At 40.1% G+C, this 23,779-nt stretch overlaps 1 protein-coding gene across 4 annotated transcripts in view; it reads right to left on the bottom strand.

The window, feature by feature from the left end:
- Window positions 1-1,225: 1,225 nt before the first annotated feature.
- Window positions 1,226-23,779, bottom strand: part of PCYT1B (phosphate cytidylyltransferase 1B, choline) — a 126,820-nt gene continuing 104,266 nt past the window's right edge. For all 4 annotated transcript variants that reach the window (XM_043996176.1, XM_043996175.1, XM_043996174.1 and 1 more), the window contains 2 exons: window positions 20,798-20,986; window positions 1,226-8,498 (listed from right to left, as the gene is read on the bottom strand). In XM_043996176.1, the coding sequence (XP_043852111.1) occupies window positions 8,286-8,498; window positions 20,798-20,986 (402 nt within the window). In that variant the 3' untranslated portion in view covers window positions 1,226-8,285. The remainder of the gene's footprint in view (window positions 8,499-20,797; window positions 20,987-23,779) is intronic.

Raw genomic sequence — 23,779 nt, 5'->3', positions numbered from 1 at the left:
GTGAATATTAAGTTATAGTGAATTTGAGGCCTTTCTTTCTGTCACTGGTATATACTCCTAACAGTGGGACCTCTGGAACAAAAGTTACATATGTTTTAATCCCTTAAAACAAAATTTTTAGCAGTTTTTCAAATTGCTTTCCAGGATGGTTGAACTAATTCACAGCTCCAGCAAACATATACATGCCTGTTTTTCCAATGAATGTGTGGATCTTATTCAAAAGAAAAAATAGTTAAAAGGTGGGGTGGGGTAGCATTGTATTGAAAAAGGTATATTCATGTGGAAAATGCAGGAACCAGAGAGGAGATAAATGTATGCTGGTGAGCATTTGGGTGAAGATCAATGGAGAGAGAAACTGAAGAGACTTACTCATTGTCACATAAAACCGACCACTTGAACAAAAAGAGGAAATAGATGTGTAGTTCAGGAAATATATGAGCCTGGCACAGAGTATAGCAGTGATGGAGTCCTTCAACTATTTAGATATTTTCTGGAATTCTCTTGATTTGGCTTAATGATAATTTCATCCTTCAAAAGAAGGAAGAAACAATAGGAAATTCTAAATTGAGTCTTACTAACAAGAAGGTACTGGTTGGGGGCAGCTGGGTGGTGCAGTGGATAGAGAACCAGTCCTGGATTCAGGAGGACCTGAGTTGAAATCCAACCTCAGACATTTGACACTTACTAGCTGTGTGACCCTGGGCAAGTCACTTAACCCTCATTGCCCCACCAGAAAAAACGGTACTGGTTGCTGGGGCTGAAATAATGGGAACTTTTGGGGTAAGGAGGAAAAGGAGGGGAAAGCAACTAACTGGAATTTGTGATGAGAAGAAAAACTAGATTCTGAGAGAACATATTTAAGGGGGAAGATTTATGTTCACAAGAATATGATTCTGAAGACCCAGAGAAACAATTTCAGTGAAAAGTTAAAAAGAAAGTTGCCTGACAAGACCAATGTAATTATACAGGAAATTCACCAATAAACCTTTCTTGAGATTTTAAAAAGATATTTACAGAAGATAAAAGCTAAGGAATGAAACTGTGTGTGTGTCTATCTATCAATCTACACACACAGGGTAGACCAAAAGTCATGAAGGTGTTTCAATATTTAATAACTCCTTTATTTTTTGTTTCTAATTTACAATGCCATAGCATCATATACAGTATATATAGGAAATGAATTTACATTATATATGAAAAATCAAATCTCATAAATGGCAAAAAATAAATAAAAATAATTTTCAAAAAGTTATTTAAACATTGTGACTTTTGGCCCACTGTATATATGAATACTGTAGTGTTATGTAGAAATAATTAGAAATGCTAATCTCAGAATGAGCTCAGTCTGGTGAGGAAATCTAAGGGGGGAAAAGTAATGGATTTTTTTTTTAATCAGGGCAGTTAGAAGGATCAAAAAGGGATAAGACTGTTCTTTGGGATTAATCAGATGATGATAACTGACCATGAAAAAGAGGCAAAGCTATTTAATTTTTATTTTGCTTCTATTTCCTTTGTCACAGAGAATAAACTTTGCACTGATAACAGAACCCAAAAAAAAAAAAAAGCTAAGGGAGGATTGATAACCAAAATAAGGGGAAGTAATAGCACAGCTAGTTGCCCTTGATAAACCTGGCCCAAATTAACTACATCCTCAAGTTCTGAAGGAAAAACCCATCCTGGATGTGATTTCTAGACAATATTTTAAAAACTGGGTAGAATAGGAGGGGTACTCCAGGGTTGGAAAAGGGCAAATGTTTTTATTTTCAAAAAAGGGAAGAGAATAATGTTTGTAAACTATTGACCAGTTAGCTTGACTTTGATTCCTGTTAAAATTCTACAAGAGATGATTAAAAAGATGAAAAGTGGAAAAGGAAGCCATGATTCCAACCTTTATGCCATACTCATGTTGGATACCATATTTCTTTCTTTGACTGGGTTACTAAACCAGGGGAATATCACAGATACAGTACACTTAAATTTAGAGATGCGTCTCATGCTATCCTTTAGAAGAAGATGGAGATATGTGGACTGTGTGATAATATAATTAGATGGATTAGAAATTAGTTGAATTGCTGGACTCAAAATATAGTCATTAATGGATTGATGCCCAGTGTGGCAGGGGTTCCTCAGTGGAATGCCCCAGGGATTTGTGCTTGGTCCTGTGATGCTTAATATTTGTATCAATGACTTGTTTAATCAAATTTGTGGATGACACAAAGCTGGAAGGAATAGCCAATACAATGGATGACAGTCTGGATACAAAAATATGTTGATGGGCTAGAGTATTAGATAGACTAATAATATGGAATTTAATAGAGATCAATGTAAAGCTTTATACTTGGGTTCAAAATATTAACTTCACAATTATAGCACAAGGGAAGACATGTTTAGACAGCAGTTTGGCTGAAAAAGATCTGGCTTTAGTAGGGGCTAAGCTCAGTGAGTCAGCGATGTTATATGGCAGCAAAAACAAAACAAAAAACACCTAATGCTTTGTGGGGACAGGGCTGTATTAAGAGAAGCATACCTTCTAGGAATAATAAAGATAAAATGTGGTGATGATACTGTCCTCAGAACATATCCAAAGTACAATGTTTAGCAATGTGAACCACAGTGTAGTTATTACATTGATAAGCTTGAATGCATCTATAATAGAGGGATTAGGACAATCAGGGGCCTTGAATCCATGTCATATAAGGGTTAGTTGAAGGAACTGGGCATGTTTTTTTTTTTCCTTTTCTGGGTCAAATATACCTAGTTTGTTCAACTGATCCTGTGTAACTTACAACCTGGAGGCCTCTGGAATTCTACATTGTAGAAGATGAACTATGTAAACTGTGATATAGGAGGAAGAATACTTCAGCACTTGGAGGGGCTTTACAAAGTACAGGGCCTCACTGAATCATCATTCTGACTTTAAGTTTGGAAATTTACAAGTATTTTCTCTCAAGAGTCTTGCTAAGATGACCCTCCAAGCCTCAGAGAAATCACAGCAGGACCCATATATACAGATATGTTTGTAGCAGCTCATTTTGAGGTGGCAAAAAATTAGAAACTGAGAGGATACCCATCAATTGGGGAATGGCCAAACAAGTTGTAGTATATGAATGTATATGAATACTATTGCATTGTAAAAAATACTGGAGGGTTTCAGAAAAGTCTGGGAAGATTTACATGAACTGATTCAAAGTGAAGTGAGCAGAACCAGGAGAACAATGGATAAAGTAACAATATTGTAAAGATAAGCAAGTGTAAAAGACTTAGCATGACAACCCACTATAATTCCAAAGGATTCATGATGAAACATATTATCCACCGCCAGAGAAATTAGGGACTTAGATTGCAGGTTTAAACATAGGTTATATCTTTCTCTTTTTATTTTTTCAGAACATGGATAATGCAGAAATATATTGTGAATGATTTGATATGTATAATTGCTATTATATTTCTTGCCTACTCAATAGGTGGGGAAGAGAATTTAGAACTTAAAATAAGAATAAAATAGAATTTTAAAATATCATAGCTAGGAGGAAATTAGGTAATCTACACTACATCTCCTCCAGTTGAAATTATACTTGACCAGCCTGGATATCACCAGCTCTTCCTCCTGCAGGAGCCTTTCAGTGAGCCTTTCTGCCTCTGGTGAGAGTATAACCAATTCCCTTTGAAGAAAAGAGTGTAATTCCTTGGTGACATCGAGGAATAAAGACAGTAAGCTGTACCAGCTGTTTTGACTCATTTATTTTATCATTTTGAGCTGGGGCCTCTAAACCTGAACACACAGAAGCACACTTTTAAGAAAAACGACAGCCCCAAATGTGCAATTCTGCATTCATTTGTTTATAAATTATCTGGAGATTTTGTGTTCCATTAGGGAGCAGGAGTACAGAGGGAATGCAATTCCAGTGATGTAGGGTGTACAGCACCAGGACAGATGCTCAGGCTTTAGTATTACATTAACCCAGACAAGATCTCAAGTATGACATGTTTTCATTTAAATATGTGTGTCTATGTATATAGATGTGTGTGCACATGGGGGTGCATCTGCGTGTCTATGGATGTACTCCCTATGGCTTTGTCCTTGGATAGATCACAGTGACTTGATGAGAAGCTCAAGTCTAGAGAATGGCATGAGTAGCAAATGACACATTTTTTTTTTCTTTAAAGGACCCAATGTCATTGTTCCTCAAACCAAAACCAATATTGAACTGATGCTAAAGAAATATGGCCGTCCCCAGCTGTTTATATCTGGGCTCATGAAATTCAGCTGAAAATAGTCTTAGAAATGTAGAGGAAGTTGTCCAGGTGCTTGTCCCATCCCTCCCCCTAAGGATGGAGTTACAGTAACTATTCACCTAAGGCATAGAGAAAGATTGAATAATAACTACTGTGCCTGTGTTTTACAGAGAGTAGTCATCAACCAAACAAGCACAACTTTCATATTCTTTTCACTAAAGAAAGAAATTAGCTTGCCTCTGACCCATAAGTCTTTCTGATATTTCCTGTGTTAAGGAGGCAAGCTAGGCTGCCCTCCCATTGGCTCCCCAGCTGACAAGGAAGGGGTTCACTATTGTAACTATGAAAAGCTAAGTAAAAGGATGATGGTGGAAAAGCAAATGCTTGCTTTGTAAGACTGCAAAGGATATGTGCCAAGACCTGGCGTTAATGATTCCCTCTAAAGTTCATGGAGCTTTTTCCAAATAGCAAATAAGCTAACCATTCTTAGACTAGGAAAATCCAGAATTCAGTTGACTGAAACACACACACACACACACACACACACACACACACACACACACACACACAGAGTCAACATTAAAAACCTCACCATATTCTTGCCTGCTTTATTTTTTTTCCAAAAGCAAGTCCTCCATGTTTATTGTCCCATACATAATGAACCTTTTAGCTTTTTGTCTACTTCCCTTCCCCATCCCCATCTCCTCTCCATTACTCTGTGTCTATCCCTTCTGCACCACAGCCCCGTGTATTCCATAATGCTCCCCCTTCTTCTGCCTCCCTCAGTCTGAATCCACTCATTTCCTGGCCAAGAAGCACTTCATTTCTTCCTTCTCCTTGATTTTTCTAGACTCCTATTTCTCTTTTAGTTCTTCCAACCTGTTTCCTATTTTATTTCCTCATTTTCTTCCATGCCACCCATTCTTTGCTCTTCCTTGCCCTCTCTGCCTAAGACAGGATAAGATCAGGCACTCTAAGGAAACACCGATGCAAAAAACAGTGCCCCCATGCAGACAACCCCTGAGAGCTCAAGTTAGTTGGAAGATAGCTAAGCCAAGGTCAAAAGACGAGATGAGTAGAATCCTCCTCCCTGAACTTGTGCCCCTTCACCCACAGTGGTGCTGGAATAAAGAAGGCAGTATGTGGGTCATCATCGGATCGTCATCGTTTTAAGATCGAAAGGATATTAAAATCATACGCTCATTTTGTCAATAAGGAAACTGAGGCCCAGAGGGGGTAAGTGATACACAGAAGGTCACTCAGGGAGTTATGGGACTGAGATTCTACGGCAGACTCTCTGACTCCAAATCCAGTGTTTCTCTCCCCTACCCCGGACCCCACCATTAGGTTCTGTTTTAGTTCTCCCCTGGATCTGCCGTGGAGCTGCTGCTCTCCACAAGTGGCAAACCAAGCTTGGCACCAGACTTGCCAAAACATTCTTATGGCCCCTGTCTCTTAGGATATCCATGTGGTCATAACACCATTTGCTTCAAAACAGAACCGAGAAATAAGCTGATCTACCTTGAAGCCCTCCCAGGGTCAGGTTAGTTATTAAAACGTTTTAGTGACTAAAACCAAAAATTTAGTGCTAAAATAGGAAAAAAAACTCTTTGTAAGGCAGCTGGTCAGGAAAATGTAGCCACCCCATAGACCTTGGAGCCAAGAGAAGTGAGGCTTTAGGTGGCCTAAGCTCCTTCCCATGCCCAGTTTTTCTTCTCTGTTTCCCTTTCCTCATTTTCCTTTCTCTTCCCACTTCCCTTTTCCTTTCTTGCTACTATCACTCCAGCTTTTTCAGCTGACTCTCCTCCTTAACCGTTTGCTTGGCTGAAGCTTTACCCAAGCTGAAACAGCAGGCAGGGATGGCTGCAAGGCCCCTAAGTAACATGATGGAGAAGGAGCACCTGGGAGTCCTTGGCCCCTGTGATTTTTTTTTTCCTTGCCAGTGGCACTATGATCTTCACCCTCGTCTACAAGTGGAGATTTCACACTAAGCCCATTCCGTTGGCTCGACATGAGGGCTGAGTATGCGGTGCCCACCCACCCAGCACAGCAATGAGAACATGGTAGGAATGAACTAGGCCAAGTAGGTGGGCCTTTGTGGGTTTAACTATTCCACTCAGAGGCCTTCTCATTTTGTTTTCTAATCTCACTTCTCTTCAGGTGAGCGGAGAGGTAGCTTAACCCCATTGTAGCAGGGAGTGCATCATGCCATCTTTCTTTCAAGGGCGGGATCTCCCCAATGTGTTGAAGGTTGACACTCAAGAGCTGTGGTGGAAGCTACATCACAAGAGGCCCTGGACTTCCTCTGCGAAACTGCTGGTGTAGACCATTGCTCTATGTGCCAACTTAGGCTCTGGTTTTCTAGAGGCAGCCAGCAGGGCAAGCCCATTTCTACCCAAGGGCTGGAAATTCTAAATGTTTTCCCAATCATCAGTTTTTAGGAAGCAATAGCTTCCTTAATGTCAGTGCTATATGGGAGAAAGAACACAAGAGAATTGTTTCAGAGGACATACCTCCACAAATGGCCACCACCAAGAAGAGAAAAGAACAGAAGTGCAAAAAATGCCTTCTATTTCAACACCCCCAGCATAGGAATATAACTACACCAGCACCTGAATTATCTAAAAGGTTAAGATCACAACTGAGGTCCCAAAAAAGGAGTCATGGAAAAAACACTTCCTTTGTTCCTTCTGCTCAGATATCTTAAAGCAGTTGATCTCATTTCTTTGAAGGACTCGAAATAGCAAAGGACCTTCTAGTTTTGCCACTGAAGAACCGGAATCAGGAGGGAACCAAGTTGTACTTTATCCCAAGGATTCAAGCTGGGTCTAATGGGTAGGGTAGAAAGCAGGGGAGGAACAGCTTATAAAATGCACATACCTCGATATTCATATTGCATATGGGATACACCTAGATGGTGTACATGGTGCATACATAGAATAGGTCATACAAAGTCCCCATGCCCTGATTTGTGCACTGTGCCCAAAGAAAGCACAATTTCTCTTGAGGTCTATCAGGATGCCTGATCAGTCAGATGGGGAGGAAAGCAGCCTCACTCCAAAAAAGGCATTGCAGATGAACTAATGACTTTCTTTAAGGAGCTGCTCCAAGAGATTTTCAGTATCCAAGAAACTCAGATATAGTCAGATCAAAGTCACTTCTTTTGCTTAATAGTTTAACTTCCCCTTTGTATTTTCCAAACCAGAAGACCCATATTGAAAGTAACTTCTGAGAAAGTATTCCATACCAAATACGTGAAAAGAAAAAACCCCACAACAGGAGGGTTTAGGTCCTATTGGAAATATCACTTAATAAAACTGTGATTTCTGGTGCGGGGGGTGAGAAAGAAAGATGCTTCATGCTATATGACCCTTGTTGTTTGGCTTGAAGAGTGAGGCCCCTCCAATGGGCCATATTCACAACTGGAGAGTTGACACTTCTACAAGGTCAGGTCCCATTGAAGATAGTGGACAGTTGAGCTCGACCACTTAGCCTTTTTCTTTTTCCTATTTCTTGAACACCTCTGAAGGTTCTTGCGACAATGGTGGGACATTTCCTTATTCTAGTGAGCCTTGGGTCTACTAGGGCACCCAAGGAAATCCAAACACAGCCTAAAGTGGTGGGTGAGGGGAAACACTGTTCTTCTCAGTAGGCTGTTCATTAAGTTTGGGTCAGCAGAAAAAAAACAGAAGCAGAAAATAGCTCTATTCAGTGCAAATTCTTCCTGGTTCTCTCTGCCTCCCACGATAGTGATTAAAATAGCGCTGATGACTGTCCATACATTACGGTCAGTTCTGAGTTGCGACTGGCCAACTCCATGCTGAGCGTGTGCCTGAGGATGATGTAGAAACATGAGGGAACAGAGCTATTACTGAGATTCCTCCCATTAGAGTTCCAGGTCTCATCTTGATCCTTCCACCTGAAAGATGCTCACTTCAGACACTTGCTGTCAGTCCTTCTTGACCCCCCCCCCTCCCTATCCCTCTGTGTGCAAGGTCCAGTCATCCTTCCCTGTGGTTCTTGTAGCCAGTTTGCCAACAATCATTGCTTTACTTCTCATCCTCATCCCCCTCACTCATGCTGCTGATGGAGGCTGAGGCTGCTTTAGGGGAGGAAGGGGGAGAGGTTTTGTTTGGGAGCCATGGGAAAGTGGGAGAGGGGGAACGGGAAGGAGACCGCCCCCTTGTTGGGCTGCTTGTTGGGCTCTGCCTTGGCGATAATGCCTGTAGCATCCGTCCACTACGTTCTTGGAACATCTGTTTCTGAAAAGAAATTTGAGAGAAGGCACTTGTTATGGAATAGTTGAAAGTAATGGAAATAGGGGCAGCTAGGTGGCGCAGTGGATAGAGAACTGGCCCTGGAGTCAGGAGGACCTGAGTTCAAATTTGGCTTCAGACACTTGACACTTATTAGCTGTGTGACCCTGGGCAAGTCACTTAACCCCAATTGCCTCACCAAAAAAAAAAAAAAAAAGTAATGGAAATAGAACTTGGGCTTATAGAGAAAGGCAGAAGGGATGTATGTCTTCCCTTATGGATAGAATTTCAAGAGAATGTGTGTTCCTTCATACCTGCAGATCAATGTACCCTTGCATTGAATTCATTATATTTCATCACTTTATTTATGTTGATTAACAAAGTAAGATTTAGGTAGAATGAAATATTGATCTCTATAGTAAAATGATTATGTTAAATGTGGTAAATTGACCCAAAGTCCCAATGTCCCCTGAGCCAGTATCCATAGTGGGGCTCAAACATGCAATACCTGTTTCTTGCATACAACAATTATTTTCCACCTCCCATACCTTTGCATAAACTGTCCCCCATTCCTAGAATGCCTTCCATCCTCACTCTTGCTGCCAAGAATCTCTAGTTTCTTTTAAAGTTCCATTCAGGTCTTGCCTTCTAGCCCAGGCCTTTGCTAATTTCCCCAAGTACCGCTACCATTCCCCCCAATTTACCCTCTTTCTCCACAATTATTGGCCCACTCTTCCTCTTTCAATAACTTTGTATTGTTTTGTATATATAATATGTATTCACTCAGTTGTAGACTGATTGTCTTTCTTACTCTCCTTCCCTCACCAAGCTCCCTGAAGTCAGAGACAGTTGTTGTTAGTCTTTGTATCTGTACCTAGCACAAATTTCAGTGCTTAATAAGTGTTTGTTGAAATGAATTGAATTATATTGAATTGTACTGAATTACAATGCTGGTGTTGGGACTGAACACTGCCTGCAGATTAGTTTATGTTGGGCACTCACTGTATGAGAGGAGAACAAAGTCTGATCTCTATTAAATCCAGATCAGTATACTAATGAACCCAGTTCTAGTACAAGTTGTACCATATTTAATCTATTCCATACTGTCAATAAAAACAAATTTTACAGAAATTTATTACCCAGAGGTCTAACTGGTTTTCCTCTACATAACTGATACGGAAGGGGCTTCTATATCACCACATAAAGACTAAATTATATTAGTGTAGGTTGTAATTTGCTGTGTTCTAATTTCTTAAAAATCAATCACATTTTTATATTTTTTTAGCCAGATTATTTGACTAACCAGAATGCCTTATTCCCTGAAAATATAATAAAATTGTACTGAATATAGCTTTATCTTCAATATCACAACTTTTATTTTGTATTTTAAATGATGCTTCAAGTATTATTATTCCCATTTTTCAGATGAGGAAATTAGTACTCAGAGAGAATAAGTACTTGCCCATGGTAAAATGGTAGCTTGGATGAAGAGAGTGCTGGACCTGGAGTCAGGAACACCTGAATTCACTCAGGTATGTACTAGGTGTGTGATCCTTAACAAGTCACTTAACCTCTGTTTTCCTCAGTTTCCTCAACTGTAAAAATAGAGATGATACCAATAACAATTACCTCACAGGGCTGTCATGAGAATTAAATGAGATAATATTGATAAAAGCACTTAGCACAGTGCCTGGCACATAGTAGGTGCTCTATAAATGCTTATTCTTTTCCTTTCTCTTCCCTGTCTTAGTCAATGATGTGAAAATAAATAAAACATTTTGAACAGAAACTTGTCAATCTTCTGTGTTTCTCTTCTAATGTATGGCGTACTGGGGATTGGCTGATTTGGGAGAATGTGTTATGAGCCCAAAGCAAAAAAAAAAAAAAAAAAGTGCCTTGAAGTATTACCTTCATGTAACCTGGCACTCGCCTCCTGCCAGAGAGGTGATAAATTTAAATTGAAAGGAGACAAACATTTTCTAATGTGACTAGTGTGGAGATTTGTTATGTTGATTATGTTTATTTCTGTTGAGGCTTGTTCAGGGTTTGGAGGTGGGGTGTTTATTTGCTCAATGGTGTTGAGCAATGGGGGAGGAGGGATAATGGGAAGAACAAATAAACAAAAGAAAAAAATAAGTAGTTGAAAAAGAATGAGGGCAGTGTCATCAAAGACACCATATTTTGAGAAATTTTAAACCAAAAAACTAGCCCACTCAACATGTTAAGATGATTATTATGGTTGTTTTTATGTTATAAATATCTACGTGTTACATTTTATTTTATGTTTAAGATTGGTTTTCATGTTAATAAAACTGTATTAAATTCCAAAAAAGGAAATGAAGGTGATATAAAAACAAATTATACATATGTATACATAGAAATGTCAATAAAATGTTTAAGAAAAAATTTCATCTTCAGATGAAACATTTTTCCCTCCTCTCAGTAGAGGTGATGGACCACAAATACAGAATGACGCATACATTGTCAGATATGGATGACACTTGGGTTTGTTTCCCTTTGTTACAATGGAGGGTTCTACAAGTCAAAAAATATTTATTAAATGCCTACTATATAGCAGGCAGTGTGTTAAACACTTGAGATACAGATACAAAAAAAGAAAGACAGTCCCTGCCCTCAAGGAACTTATAATCTAATGGAGGAAGACAAAGCACAAAAGGGGAAAAGAGGGTGAATACCTGAAGTGGGTACCTATAATGTGGATGGAATTATTGGAAAGGGACAATGATGCTAAAGAAAACAAAAATCATCATTACAACATTTTAACAATGTGTCTTCTCCCTACTTTGAGTTGATGGAACCCAATGAAGGGGTATATATCCTTTGAAGCAGTAGTTGAAAATTCATCCCCACTTTATTGGGTCCTTTTATTTTCCATCCCAAGATGTCACATGTACAAGAGCTAGCCTTCAAAATCACAGAATGTTGAAACTAGACTTTCTAGATCAGAGGAAGAAACTGAGACCCCCCGGGGCAGCTAGGTGGTGCGGTGGATAAAACACCAGCCCTAGATTCAGAAGGACCTGAGTTCAAATCCAGCCTCAGACCCTTGACACTTACTAGTTGTGTGACCCTGGGCAAGTCATTTAACCCTCATTTCCCTGCCCCCCTCAAAAAAGAAAGAAAAAAACTGAGACCCACAGAGTTTGTGATTTGCCCAGGCCACATAGCTAGGTAATGACAAAGAATTCTCCCTCAATAGGAAAATACCAACAAAAAATGGAAACCAGTGATCCCATTTCACTTCCTTGTCCAGGCCTATTAATTTCTCTTCTTCCCTATATATTTCCTCCTATTTTCATCTTATGGACTCATGCCAGCCTCACCTTAAATCTAAGGGTAGCACGGCAATATGGAATGAGCATTAAATTTTCAGTCAGGAGACTTTGGGAAAGTCACTTTACTCCCCTGAGCCTTGTTTCCTTGTGCCTTGGGGGATAATGAAACAGGCATTATTTACCCCTTATGGCTATGCACTGTTGCAGAAAGTTTTTTTTATAAACTATAAATCTCTATAGAAATGTAAATTTTTGCTCTTGTTATTCAAGATGGCCAGGTCATTACCCTGAAATGGCCTAGTATACCACTGTGTATAATTCTTCTTCCTAATGGGACAGAATGACCACTACAAGTTTTGTACCTTAAGCCCAAAGCACAGCTTCAAAATTAGTGACTGGTCTTTGGAACATAAGACACCCTCTTTATTATGCCCTAGTCCCTTACTACTTAAATGGCATCCAATCTTCAGTAACTGGTACAAGACCACTTCATATGAAGATGCTTGGTCATTTCTGCTAAAAGACGACAAACTCATCTAAGAAAATCAAATGGGGAAAAAAAAAACCAACCAGTGAGAGTGGAAGAAGTAAGGTACAATGGTATTCCTTCATGTTAAGTCCATTTATGAGACAAAATCAAATGCCAAAAAGATTGGGTGGCCTATTATTAATATGAGCTTTCAGAAGCCTTGAACTTTTGGAAGGCACTTAAAATATGTATTTTATTACTATAATCTTTGTGTATATTTTTTCATGTCAGCCATTAGCCCTCCACTGCGAATGGATTTGTCAGCATTTCCATTAGCAACACTCTTTTTTCAAAAGAGAACTACATATAACTTGTTCCTGGCAGTTTGACTCAAGACTCTTGGTGAGACTGTTCTGCTTAAGAGAATGAAAGAGTTTGAATCATTAAGAAAACAACAGCATGGGACTTGCATTTACTGTTGTATTGGTGCCAAATATTTCTCTAAATCGGTTTTCAAGCACTTATAACTGATTTCTTCCTAATTTATTTTTGCAGTATGGGACACATAAAAAGCAGATGAATTGAATGGTCTTCAATGAGCTTCCTGGATAAAAAAGCATTTTATAAATGTAAAAAGGCAATTTCCTATGCCTTGATTTCTTCATCTGTAAAATAGATACACTGCTTCCAGCACTCCCTACTTTATAAGGATATTTGAATGTTCCTTAACTATAAGATAGTTGACAAGAAAGTGCTTTTGAAATGGGTTTTGAGTTAATTTAACTTTTTTTTTCCTTTATAATTTTATGTTTTTTTGGTTGTTTTTTTTTTGGGGGGGGGCTGTTGTTTGTTCTTTGTTTGTTTGTTTTACCATTTAAAGGCAATGATCAAAAGCCCTGAACAGGCAGGGAAGAGGCCAGGGTTCAGATACCAGCTCAAATGTCTGTTACTTATTTGATTGGGGAAGGGAGGAATCGTTTATCTCATCCTACCTATTCCAAAAGTTCTTAACCTTTTTTGTGTCATGGACCCCTTTGGCTAGTCTGGTGAGGCCTATGGAACCCCTTTTCAGAACAATGTTTTTAAATACATTAGAATACAAAGTGTTAAGGGCTAAAATTCTAGCTAAACTGTCTAAAATATCTAATGAGTGGATGCCAATAAATTATAAGCTTTAGCAAGCATTAGAGTTTTAAGCATTTATTAAGGAGAATAAGAATTTGGTAAAGAGAGAGAGAAAGGCCTAGAGTCCTATCTATTAAAGGGAGAGCACATTTCTAGCTCCGCTCTCCACCAGAGTCCAGAGGAAAAAAAGCCAGACAGAGCGCTAGTCTCTTCCTTCTTCCTCCCACTACCCAATGTCACTTCCTGATGCCAAAGAAAAGACTCCTGGTCTTGCCCTCAAAGACCTTCGCTTCATGGGCGGAACTCTTCTACAGTAAATCTCCAGCAAGTGGTGTCATTCCAATTGTTACAAAAGGAAATCAACTACTTTGAAATATAGTTATAAAAAAATGTTTTAAATATAAGGGCCCCAGGTTAAGAACCCTGGGCCTTAGTTTCCTCATCTGTAGAATGGGGATGATAATACTTACACTACATATCTCAGAGAGTTATTGTGAAGATCAGATGATATGATTTATGTGAAAGCCCTTTGTAACCATAAACCATTATATAAATGTGAATTTTTCTTGTGGTTACTTTCCAACCGCCAAGATATGGGTGGAGTTCTCTGAGTTTGGATCTGATACTATCTAACTCTGTTCTGACGGTCCCTCAGAGAAATATTAAGGTCCTGGGAAGCCTCCTACAAGGTTGAGCCTGTCTGTGGTTCTCTTAGAGTAGAAGCCTGTGCCATTATAGAATCCAATAAATGTTTTATTTGCGGATTTAGGAGAGGGCTAATTGAGTGTCTTACACTTACCAGGTGCTCAGTGACAATCTATTGACTTGAAGCGGATGACCTGGAAGCTCTGCCCGACCTTGTTATCCGCATTACACAAACAAACAAACCAACCTACCACTTAAGCATTCTTCTCAGCCTCAGAAATGGTGTTTTGACCTTGTCTAAGAGCAGGTTATTTTTGCTGGCATTTTATTTGCTGAGAATGCAGACCCTCTATTTTAAGAAGTGAGTCCCAGCCCCAAATCCACAAATAAAGAATTATTATAATAATAGCATATTCATGAAAAGCAAATTACTTATCTTGGAGTTTAACATCCTTGTAACTATTCCTGTGCTTTTAATGTCAACAGAAAAAGCAATGTCGAACTCTGGTTGATATGGCAAATTAATGTTAATAACAGTTTTGACATGAATAGCACGTTATTTAAAAAAAAAAGAAAGAAAGAAAGAAAAGCCTCTTATCTCTAAGCTGGGTTTCTTTCTTTCTTTTTTTTTTAATCCCCTCATCTCACAGTCAATGAAAGTTTCCCTAGAACAATGCCTGGTATGATTTTATCCTTCCCTGTGTGAATAATATGTGTGGTCGGTGAAATCCTGCATTCCCTTTCTTGCCTGAAGTTTGCATGTGGAGGGGTGGAGGTGGGAAGAAAGAACCCACCCCCTTAAGTTTCCATAGAGAAGGCTCCTCGCCAGAAATACATTTCATTGCCCCTGCCAGTCAACCCAATGACTATGACACAACTAAAAATGAATTGCTGTTTCTTCAGTGTTTTAAAATGAGGTGTAAAAAGCGTAGGTGTATATTATGCACTCTGGATAAAAGGGGGATGTTCAGGCCTGCCAGGCTTACCTAGGGAAATGCTTATCTCCACTTAAGCCATACCAACCCCTCCGGAACCCTCCAGATTCATCCTCTGCTACGTAACTGCTACTAATTTCTATCACTCTATTTATTTATTTATTATTAATTAATTTATCCATTCATTTATTTATTTTTGCGGGGCAATGGGGGTTAAGTGACTTGCCCAGGGTCACACAGCTAGTATGTGTCAAGTGTCTGAGGCCGGATTTGAACTCAGGTCTTCCTGAATCCAGGGCTGGTGCTTCATCTACTGTGCCACCTAGCTGCCCTAATTTCTATCACTTTAAGCTGGCAAAGTGATTTCCTGAAAACAACTATATGAGTTGAAGGGTAGAGAGAGTATGACTCCCACTCTACAGATGAGGAGATTGAGACTTAGAGTAGTGACTTGCTTACAGTTGCCCAGTTTGTGATTGGCAGAACTTATATCAGAACCCAGGTTTTCCTACTCTAAGGCAAGGGCTCTTCCCATTTGTTAAGTACCTACTTTGTGATGGAGCTGTAGTATAGTGGATGGGGAGCAGGCCTCAGAAGCAGGAAGACTTGGACTCAGCTTCCATCTCTGACACTGTAAGCATAGCATCCCACCTCCTAGAGAAAGCCTTCCTTAACCCCTCAATTCCAATGCTTTTCCCTCTTTTAGTTATTTCCCATTTATCTTATATATAGATTGCTTGGTATATATGTGTTTGCATGTTGTCTCCTCCTTTAGATAGTAAGCTCCATGAGGGCAGGGACTAACTTTTGACTCCTTTGTTTTTGTAACTCCAGCTCTTAGCATAATGCCCAGAACATATTAGGCACTTAATAAATGTTTATTGAATTGAGTTGAACATGAGTAAGTCACTTAACCTCTAAGAGCCCTAGGCAAACTCTGTAAGGCTATCAGGAGATGATTGAATATGGTCTACACTGATAGAGGGTGTTTCCTTATCAAGATTTCCCAGTACCAATCAAATCACAGCTGCTGTCTAAACATATTGAAGGTGTTACATCACACTGTCTTGTCACACTACAGGCATGACCTTGGGCAAATCTCTCCTTTTATGAATCTTGGGTTCTTCCTCTGTTCAATGAGGGGCTGGAAAGCTGTATTCAATCAACATGGCATTCCACCTCAGTCATTCCTTCTGTAATCCAGGAGTTTCATGACTTCCAACTCTAGAATCCTTGTTTTTGTCATTAGTGAAATGTTTTACACTGAATAATCACCTAATGAATGATCTGAATCAGCCAGGAGACAGCAGTGACAATCCATCAATAAAATAATGAAGCTCAAACAGATTTTGTTAAGAGACTTCATGTGTCATAATAGGAAATGTAAGATGACTAAGGAACTGGAAATCAAACAGGACCACCTCCTTTTCTCTCTCTCTCTTTTTTTTTTTTTTTTTTTTGCGGGGCAATAGGGGTTAAATGACTTGCCCAGGGTCGCACAGCTAGTAAGTGTCAAGGGTCTGAGGTCGGATTTGAACTCAGATACTCCTGAATCCAGGGCCAGTACTTTATCCACTGCGCCACCTAGCCGCCCCCACCTCCTTTTCTCTTAAAAGTCAACTCATGACACACAAAAAGTACCTTTGCAAACAGTTCCTATCAATTCTGCTGCTAATACCTGTCATTTTCTCCAGAGATAGAAGTATTATCTTTAGGTCTGTGAGGACAAAAAGGAGAATACAGGATGGCTTCTAAACATGTCCTTTTCCTCTTTCCTGCTCATTACCCAAAGTAGCCGGGAGGAAAGATCCAAGTAAGGGATCTCCCGCTTGAATTTTTTTTTTAAATAAAACATTTTTTTCCTCAGGGTTTGATACCAGGCCAATGGTTCCAACTTTCAGTGTTTTTGAGCACAGTTGTGTTCCTATGATGTCCAAAGTGAGGCTGGAAACATGAGGGACAGGGTATCACACCCCCAGGGCAGCATCCCATCCTTCCACCACCCCTCTAATCTGCTAGTAGATACATGTAAGCTCATCAGTTCCCTGGGGTCCAATGATCATCTTTATGCAGATGATGCTCACATCTATTTTTCCAGCCCTAAACGCATTCCTGATCTGCAGTCTTACATCTCCAGTTGCTTATTGGATATCTCAAACTCATAACCAAAACTAAACAAATCATTGTCTCCCCTAAACCCTCCTTTCTTTCTCTACCTTCCTCATTATAGAAGAAGGCACCATTTCTCCCACTCACTCAGGTTCTTAATTTAGGATTATTCTCACTGTCTTTCTCCTCCCATATCCAGCCAAGTTGTCAAGTCCTGGCGTTTCTATCTTAATAACATCTCTTGTATGCATGCCCTTCTTTCCTCTGACACTGCCATCACCAAGGTTCAGACCCTCATAACTTCATGCCTGAACTGCAAAAATCTGCTGGTTGGTCTCCCTGTCTCAAGTGTCTCCCTTCTCGAGTCCATCTTCCACTCAGTTGTCAAATGGATTATCCTTAAAGACAGGTCTAAAACTCCAGTGGCTCCCTATTACCTCCAGAATCAAATATAAAATCCTGTTTGGCTTTTAAAAGTGTTCCATAGGAGCAGCTAGGTGGCGCAGTGGATAAAGCACCATCCCTGAATTCAGGAGGACCTGAGTTTAAATCTGACCTCAGACACTTGACACATACTAGCTGTGTGACCCTGGGCAAGTCACTTAACCCTCATTGCCCCACCAAAAAAAAAAAGTGTTCCATAACCAGATCTCTTCCTACTCTTCCTCCTATCTTCTGGTAACTTATTCCCCTTCAGGTACTCTGTGATCCAGTGACACCGACCCCCTTGCTGTTCCTTGTACACAATAGTCCGTTTCCCACCTCCATGAATTTTCACTGGTTGTCCCCCATGCCTGCAAGTCTCTCCCTCCTCTTTTCTACCTCCTGACTTCCCTGACTTCTTTCAAGTCTCAACTAAAGTCCTATTTTCTTCAACAAGTTTTTCTCATTCTCTCTTAATCTTAGACCATTCCCTCAGAGGTTAGCTGGATTCTATCCTGTGTGTATATATGGTCTGTACACAGGTGTTTACATGTTGTTTCCCCCATTCATCCCCCAGTCCCTTAAGAGCAGGGACTGATTTTGACCCTTTCTTGTACTCCCCAAGTGCTCAGCCCAATGCCTGGCATATAGTGAGGACCTAATAAATAATGCTTGTTGACTGATTGGGAGAAAGGAGCACTCAGTTCATAGTGAGCTTCCACAACTGAGTGCACAGAGGGGGCATCCTGTCCACACCTGCCCTATGCTGGGCAGACTGCATAGACCCAGAATCCATGTGTGACTCTTTAGCACAAGGGTTCTTAGCTTTTTGTGTGTCATACACACCTTTGGCAGTTTGGTAAAGCCTATGGACCTCTCCTCAGGATAATGTTAAATGCGTAAAATAAACACATAGGATTGTAAAGGAAAACAATTATATTATAAATTGGGGGGGGGGGGTGTTGATGGCGATTGGGATTAAGTGACTTGCCCAGGGTCATACAGCTAGTAAGTATCTGAAGCTAGATTTGAACTCAGGTCCTCCTGATTCCTGGGCTAATGTTCTATCCACTGTACCACCTAGCTGCCCCCTATAAAATATTTTTAAATGAACCCCAGGTTAAGAATACCTGTTCTAGGGCAGCTAGGTGGTGCAGTGGATAGAACACCAGCCTTGGAGTCAGGAGTACCTGAGTTCAAATCTGGCCTCAGACACTTAACACTTACTAGCTGTGTGACCCTGGGCAAGTCACTTAACCCCAATTGCCTCACTAAAAAAAAAAAAAAAAAAAAAAAAAAAAAGAATACCTGTTCTAGCAGTGTAGTCCCCACAAACACACACATATAAATGTCCACACAATGTGGGGCCTTTACCTCTGCCTCCTGCCTATCTGTATTCTTCTTGCTGATTTGAAAAAAAATGGCAGTCTCACAATGAGGGCACAATGATACCTATAGTGTTCATGTCCTCTCCAGGGATGAATCCTTAGCCTTGCTCTGTTGTGCAAAAACAAAACAAAAAGTATCCCAAATTGCTGCTTAACCTAAGGTTGCCTCAATGCTTCAAGGAGACAGGATTTCCTTGATGAGTTGGATCCTACCACTGTAACTCACAGCTTTTCTACACTTTATTAGATCACCTTTGTGAGTGAATGTGGCTGAAAAGATTCATTCATTGACCAACCCTGGGATGATGAGCCCCTCCCTCTCTCTACTTAACTAGGCTTGCCCTCAGATGAGAGATAATGCAACCTGTTGTCAGCCTGTCCTGGGACCTTCCAGAGGTTTTTGTTCCATTGGCTCAGCCTTCTTGAATCCAAGCTCACCTCTCTTCCAAAATGAGGCATCAGGGGAGGACTTCGGTGGAAGGAAAGAATTTTATTCCCAACCAACGATATTGATCAAATTTGCTATTACATGTCTTCTTCAACTGAATTGGGCCAAATTTCCTTTTCTGGACTCACTTTTTGTATATTTAGATTCCTCTTTCTTTTTGAGTTGAAAATGAAATTAAAATGAATTGGTCTTATTGGTTTGAAAACCTCACATAGGACAATCCCAGGCTCATCAGTATAGGTTGGGAGAGTTCCTAAAGTAGTCCTCTAAGAGAAACACCCCAATAGCCAAGATTTCCCTGTCCTGGAAGGAAATCCTACCCGTACCTAAAATGACCATAATAAACAGATTTTATTTTTAGTGCATGTAGTAGGAAAACTATATATAGCCTCTCAAACCTGTAACGATTGGAATGATGCCACCTGCTGGAGATTTACTGTAGAAAAGCTCCACCATGGCAAGACCATGCATCTTTTCTTTGGTGTCAGGAAGTGACGTTTGCTTGTGGGAGGGAGAAGGGGGAGGCTGGCGCTCTGACTCTCTCTCTTTCCTGTGGACTCTGGCGGAGAGCGGAGCTAGGAATGCTCTCTCCCTTTAATAGATAGAGGAATCTAGGCCTTTCTCTCTCTCTTTATCAAATTCTTATTCTTCTTAATAAATGCTTAAAAGTCTAACTCTTGCTAATGCTTATAATTTATTGGCAACCACTCATTAGATGTTTTAGACAGACTAGCTAGAATTTTAGCCTTAACAAACCCTTAAACCTTTTTGTTTCCCCAATTCAATCCTCCCATGGTATGCATAGGCTTTTTCTGAAAAACTGTGCCATCACCCTTCTCATGAAATCAATGGAATATATGTCCTGCAAGTTCCTCCCCTAGAGAGAGAAGCCCTTGGGGTACCATTCTCAGGGAAATATATGATGCAAAGATGAAATCAACCACCTGATTTCCAATACAGAGGTTATGTGTTGTAGGTCTGGCCTGGATTGGCCTACTTTGGTGCTTCAAGTCACTGATTAGGATGAAATAATGTCCTTAATAGGACAACTGTAAATAAAAGGAGACTTATTAAACCATAGTTCAGAAAGCATACTCAGCAAGTGTACAGCACTGGTTCAGGTAAATGAACCTCTTCTACCTCACCTTGTCTCCATATAGAAATGTGTATGGTCAGCAAAGTATGTTGGATGTGGTGATTTGCATGGCAGTGGGATAGCTGCTGAATTTGAAGGCGCTAACTCTTCCTGTGCTGAACTTTTATGCTCCAAGCAACTGGAAAGATGAATCAGTGGGTGCAACCCTAGTGCCCTGAACCAACCAAGTCTCAGGGATAGCTTCTTTTTAAGGAAGCTTTTAAGGAAAAAGAAAAACTGACCTAGCCTATATGGCAGATGTTGCTCCTACCACACTAGGTATATGGCGGAGTAGAAGTTTCACTCATGGCCTCAGTGGAGAGATTACTTACCCAAGCTCCATCTGGTCCAAAGAGTTCTAGAAAGTTGCCAATAAACTCTCGAGATTTCTCTTCCCACTTCTGAATTAAATCATGGCTCTTTTCTTCCACCTTATAAACAAACTCCTTTGATTTTTCTTCTACATTCTTGACTTTTTCCTTCATTTTATCTACTTGGTTCTGGAAACGGTACTTCTTCTCCTGGTGAAAAGTATAGAGATTTATCCAATTAATCCAATATGCATTCAATCCTGGGTGTATTGGGACTATACAGAGACAAATCCCAGATCTAACTTTTACCAGTTTATGCCAAATGGATGTCACTTAACCTCACTAAACCTCAGTTTCCCCATCTAGAAAATAGACACAATAATACTGGTGCTACCTGCTTCACAGAGTTGTCATGAGGAATGTGTTTTGAAAGCCTTAGAGCACTAGAAAAATGTGAATTATTACTATCACTGTTACTTATACATCAAGGTTCATGATTATTTTATAGATGTGGGTCCTTCCTCTCTTGATTCCCTCTATAAAAGAAGTTCTTGGCGGGACAGGTAGGTGGCGCAGTGGATAAAGCACTGGCCCTGGAGTCAGGGGGACCTGAGTTCAAATCCAGCCTCTGACACTTGATACTTACTAGCTGTGTGACCCTGGGCAAGTCACTTAACCCCAATTACCTCACCAAAAAAAAAAAAAAGTTGTAACTTGGGGGGCCATGGACTTGTTTTTTAAAAAATACCTTGACAACTGTGTCTCAACATAATTGGCTTCTTTCATAATGCTAGGTATTTTATTTTATGTTTTTAAAACATTATTCTGAGAAGGGGCCCACCTAAAGATTTTACCCGACTGCCAAAAGAGTCTATAACACACACAAAAAAAGGTTAAGAATTATTTCTAGGGGCAGCTAGGTGGCACACTGGATAGAGCACTGGCCCTGGATTCAGGAGGACCTGAGTTCAAATCCGGCCTCAGACACTTGACAATTACTAGCTGTGTGACCCTAAGGAAGTCACTTAACCCCAACTGCCTCATCAAAAAAAACCCCAACCCCCCCCCAAAAAAGAATTATTTCTATAACTTAGAAGGTAATCTTTTTTTTTTCTTTTTTGAGAGTTGCTGTGGCCAAAAAAAAAAAAAAATTGCATCCTGTGTTGGCCAGTCTCCTGTTAATGAACCTTTCTGAACTTAGCATGGCAAACCTTGAGATGACAGAAAACGAACATCACCAGGCCCATGCTTGGTGTCTCTCTAGCTTGGTAAGGAACTTGTACTTCACCAGGGTAGCATTTAAGGAATCCAGAAATACTTCCACGCTGTGGTGAGGTTTTGGAGTAGGTCTTTAGTGCATGTATACAGTATGTGGACATTGTATTTTAACTCTCACCTCTTCCTAACCTTAAAAAGATGCACTCAGGGGCAGCTAGGTGGTGCAGTGGATAAAGCACAGGCCCTGGATTCAGGAGTACCTGAGTTCAAATCCGGCCTCAGACACTTGACACTTACTAGCTGTGTGACCCTGGGCAAGTCACTTAACCCCCATTGCCCCGCCCCCCCCAAAAAAATATGCACTCAGCTGTCAAATTGATCTTAAAATGCAAGTTTGATCATATCACATGCACACACACACACACACACACACACACACACACTCCTCATTTAATAAACTCTATATCAGTGATACAATGATCTAAGACAATCCCAAAGGACTATTGATGAAGCATACCATCCACCTCCAAAGAAAGAACTGATATTGATGGAACAGACTGAAGCATGCTATTTTTCACATTTTTACATTTTTTTTATGATTCAATTTGCTTGTAAAAAGTGACAAATATGGAGATGTTTTGCATGATCATACATATATAACCCATATTAGATTGTTTGCTGCCTCGGGAAGGGAGGGAAGGAGGGATAGTGATTGGAGCCGAAAACTATAAATAAAATAAATAAAAATAAAATAAATAAATAAACTCTAGTGTCTTCCTAAGTACCTACGAGATCAAATATAAAATCCCGTTTGGCTCTTAAGGCCCTTTATAACCAGGTTCCCTCCCTCCCCTTTCTGTCTTCAGATGCCTTTTTCCTCTCCACATAACTATGTGATCCTGTGAAACTGGCCTCCTGGCTATTCCTTGTAAAAAACAGTCCATTTCCCAGCTCCAACCATTTTCACACCTGCAAGTCTCTCCCCCCTTTTCCTCACCTCCTGGCTTCCCTGTCTTCCTTTAAGTCTTAGCCAAAGTCCCACTTTTTGCAAGAATCCTTTTTCAGTCTTCCTTAATCTTAGTGCCTTCCCTCCGAGATTATCTCCAATTTATCTTGTTTATCACACGTTGGTGCATAGTTCTTTGTATGTTGTCTTCCCCATTATACTTTGATCTCCTTGAAAGCAGGGACTGCTTTTTTTTGGGGGGGGGGGGCTTGTTTTGGGGTTTCAAAAAAAATTTCTTTGTCTCCCCAGTGCTTAGCACAGAGCCTAGCACACAGTAGAGACTTAATAAATGCTCATTGGCTTGACTCAATTTGACCATGTGTTGATTTTCTATGAGCCTGGTAAAATAGTGTGTGGGGAAAAAACACTGAAGATTGCCGGTCTATTGAAATATGTGACAAGAAGAAAGAGTTGATTTCTATCTTCTTTTTGTAAATATTACTCCATAAGAGAGAACTCTAAAGCACTGGCTTACTCATTATCATGAGCAGAGACATATTGAAGACATTTCCCCAACCATGGCTATCTAATGAGCAGATTGTATATCCTTTGTTACTGATTGTATTCATTTGGTTATGTATTTATTTTGGTGTGAAACTATGATTTCATTGTGTAGCTCAGCAAGTCTTAACTTTATGAGTTTTAGAGATTTGTTTGAGGCACTGTGAGGCTGACTTGTTTAGCGGTCACACAGTATGTGTCAGAGATAAAACCTGAACTCATATCTGTCTGATACCGAGGCTGGCCCTCTATGTATTACACTATGCTGTTTCTATTGA

Source organism: Dromiciops gliroides, chromosome 3 (genome assembly GCF_019393635.1).
Source record: "Dromiciops gliroides isolate mDroGli1 chromosome 3, mDroGli1.pri, whole genome shotgun sequence".
Lineage (NCBI taxonomy): Eukaryota > Metazoa > Chordata > Mammalia > Microbiotheria > Microbiotheriidae > Dromiciops > Dromiciops gliroides.
This window is presented reverse-complemented; position numbering and strand designations above follow the sequence as displayed.